The 2237-nt window shown below is 59.2% G+C and overlaps 1 protein-coding gene across 1 annotated transcript in view; it reads right to left on the reverse strand.

Moving 5' to 3' along the window:
• Nucleotides 1-2237, reverse strand: part of USP36 (ubiquitin specific peptidase 36) — a 22263-nt gene that overhangs the window by 19116 nt on the left and 910 nt on the right. Inside the window, exons 2-3 of the mRNA XM_015562678.1 lie at nucleotides 1718-1877; nucleotides 5-131 (exon numbers count right to left, since the gene is read on the reverse strand). Of these exons, the coding sequence (XP_015418164.1) occupies nucleotides 5-131; nucleotides 1718-1755 (165 nt within the window). The 5' untranslated portion in view covers nucleotides 1756-1877. The remainder of the gene's footprint in view (nucleotides 1-4; nucleotides 132-1717; nucleotides 1878-2237) is intronic.

Raw genomic sequence — 2237 nt, forward strand, 5'->3', positions numbered from 1 at the left:
GAACTCGATCCTGCAGCAGCACCTTCTTGGCAGAGGCCGCCAGCAGCCGCCCCAGCTCGCCATCGTCAGCCGAGTCCTTGCGGCCGGGTTTCAGCGCTTCCTTCAGCTTGTCGACGATGGGCATGGCGCCACTGCGGGGCGAGAAGAGCACGGGGCCCGGTAGCCAGGGGCCCGGACAGAGTCGACTCCAAAGAGCCCTTGTTTGTCACCGGGAGCGCTCCTGAGGGGCTGCCAGCCCGACGGAGGAGGCGTAAACTACGGAGCCACCCGGACACAGAGGGTCCACGCTGCTCCTCTCAGAGACCAGGTGCCTCTGCAGAGAGCGCTGGACAGACCGGGCGGCACCGGCAGCCAGGGCCCCTCGGGCATGCCTCTCTCCCTCCGGGAGTGGGGGTTTCGTGCTTCGTGCATGTTCCGTCCAAAGGCGCCCGGGGGTCCTAACGTGTGCTCTGAGCTAGGGAAACACCAGTTCTCACGGGACACTCTGGTTACACACCCACGTCCACGTAACACAGGGGCCAGTGAGGCAAGTCGAGGAGCGCGCTTGTCTGCCCGGACCCATGCTCTCCAAATCGAAGCCATGGCCACACGTGGCCAATGACCACGTGGGAGGAGGCCACTTCAAACCGTGCAGTGAGTGACATACACCAGATTTTGAGGACTTAGTATGAGAAAGTAAAACATTCCAACAGTCTTTAGATTGCTTATATGCTGAAATGATATTTGACATCTATTTGGTTAAATAAAATAGACATGAAGCTTAATTTCAGCTTCTTCTTCTTTTAAAATATATTTTTAGTGATTTCAGAGAGGAAGGGAGAAAGAGAGAGAAACATCATTGATCGGCTGCCTCCTGCACGCCCCATTCTGGGAATCGAGCCCGCAGCCTGGGCATGTGCCCTGACGGAGAATCAAACCATGACTCCTGGTTCATAGGTCGATGCTCAACCACTGAGCCACACCAGCCGGGCTGCTGCTTATTTTTTAACGTGGCTCGTGTAACACTTGAAATTGCACCTGTGACTGCATATTGGACAGATCACCTGCATAAAGGGACGGTGAGGGGACTAGACGGTACACACGAGGTGCCCAATGCAAACGGCAGCGGGGCCCGGGCTCTGGGATGGGCAGGCCTGGCTGTCCTTTTCCGCTATAAACTCCAGGGACCGTCACTGTGACTCGCACAGGCCTAGTCTTTATAAGACAGGGATGAAAATACACCACAGGGTGTGGAATCAACGGCGACAAGCACTGGATGAGGGCTGAGCGCCGGCTAGAGGGAGGTGCTGGTGAGGCGGCCACAGAAACTAACGGACAGGCAGCCCATCACCTCTGCCAGCTTCTCTTCCCCAGCCCACAGCCACAGCGCGGATATTCCAGGCCCTGTTAGGAAAGCAGTTCCCATCAGAACAATGCAACCCCCTCGGGCCCCTCCCGCCACAGCAGCACCGACTACGCCAGGAGCGCCCAGGCCTCGGCTCTGATGAGAGCCGTCAACGTTTATGGCCATGAAGCATCTAACTTCACGCGTGGGCCAAGTCTGTTAGTCCGTCAAAATGTCTGCAAAGTACAGGATGTAGAATGTATCTTTAAAAAAGAAAGTGCACATTCTTTGAGGAAATAAAAGCATCCTTGGGGGAGGGGGGGTCCTCTGAGAGCCCTCACCCTGCACAGCCCCACGCGGGAAGGGATGAAAGGCGCAGGGACACGCGCTTACCCAGGACGGGGGAGCCGGGGCGCACCCTGCTGCAGCATGGGTCAGGTCCGGGCCAGGCTGGGCGGGGGTGGGGCCGGGCCCTCCAATGCATGTGCTCCTCGCGCTCGGCCCGTTAAACCACCAGAGCTGCGAGCCTGACGTCCAGAACCGGCGTCAGAACCTGTGGGGTAAACAGCAGCCGTGAGCGGGTCTCCCCGGCTCCCCAGCCCCTCCACGTGCTGAGCAGGAGGGCAGACACCTGCCGGGAACAGCGTGGACCTGGGAAGAGTCGGGAAGAGTCGGGGACTGAGCCATTCGCGGGGCACGGGATGAAAACAGCTATTTAAACCTCCACGTCAGTGACGGACTCGTGAGCAAAACCTCCCCCATTCGCCAGTCAGCCCCGACCCGTCAGCCTCCCGACCCGTCAGCCCCTCTAACCTGTCAGCCCCCCAACCCATCAACCCCTCTAACCCGTCAGCCCCCCAACCCGTCAACCCCTCTAACCCGTCAGCCCCCCGACCCGTCAGCCCCTTGACCC

The sequence above is a fragment of the Myotis davidii genome, unplaced genomic scaffold (assembly GCF_000327345.1).
Source record: "Myotis davidii unplaced genomic scaffold, ASM32734v1 scaffold991, whole genome shotgun sequence".
Classification (NCBI taxonomy): Eukaryota; Metazoa; Chordata; class Mammalia; order Chiroptera; family Vespertilionidae; genus Myotis; species Myotis davidii.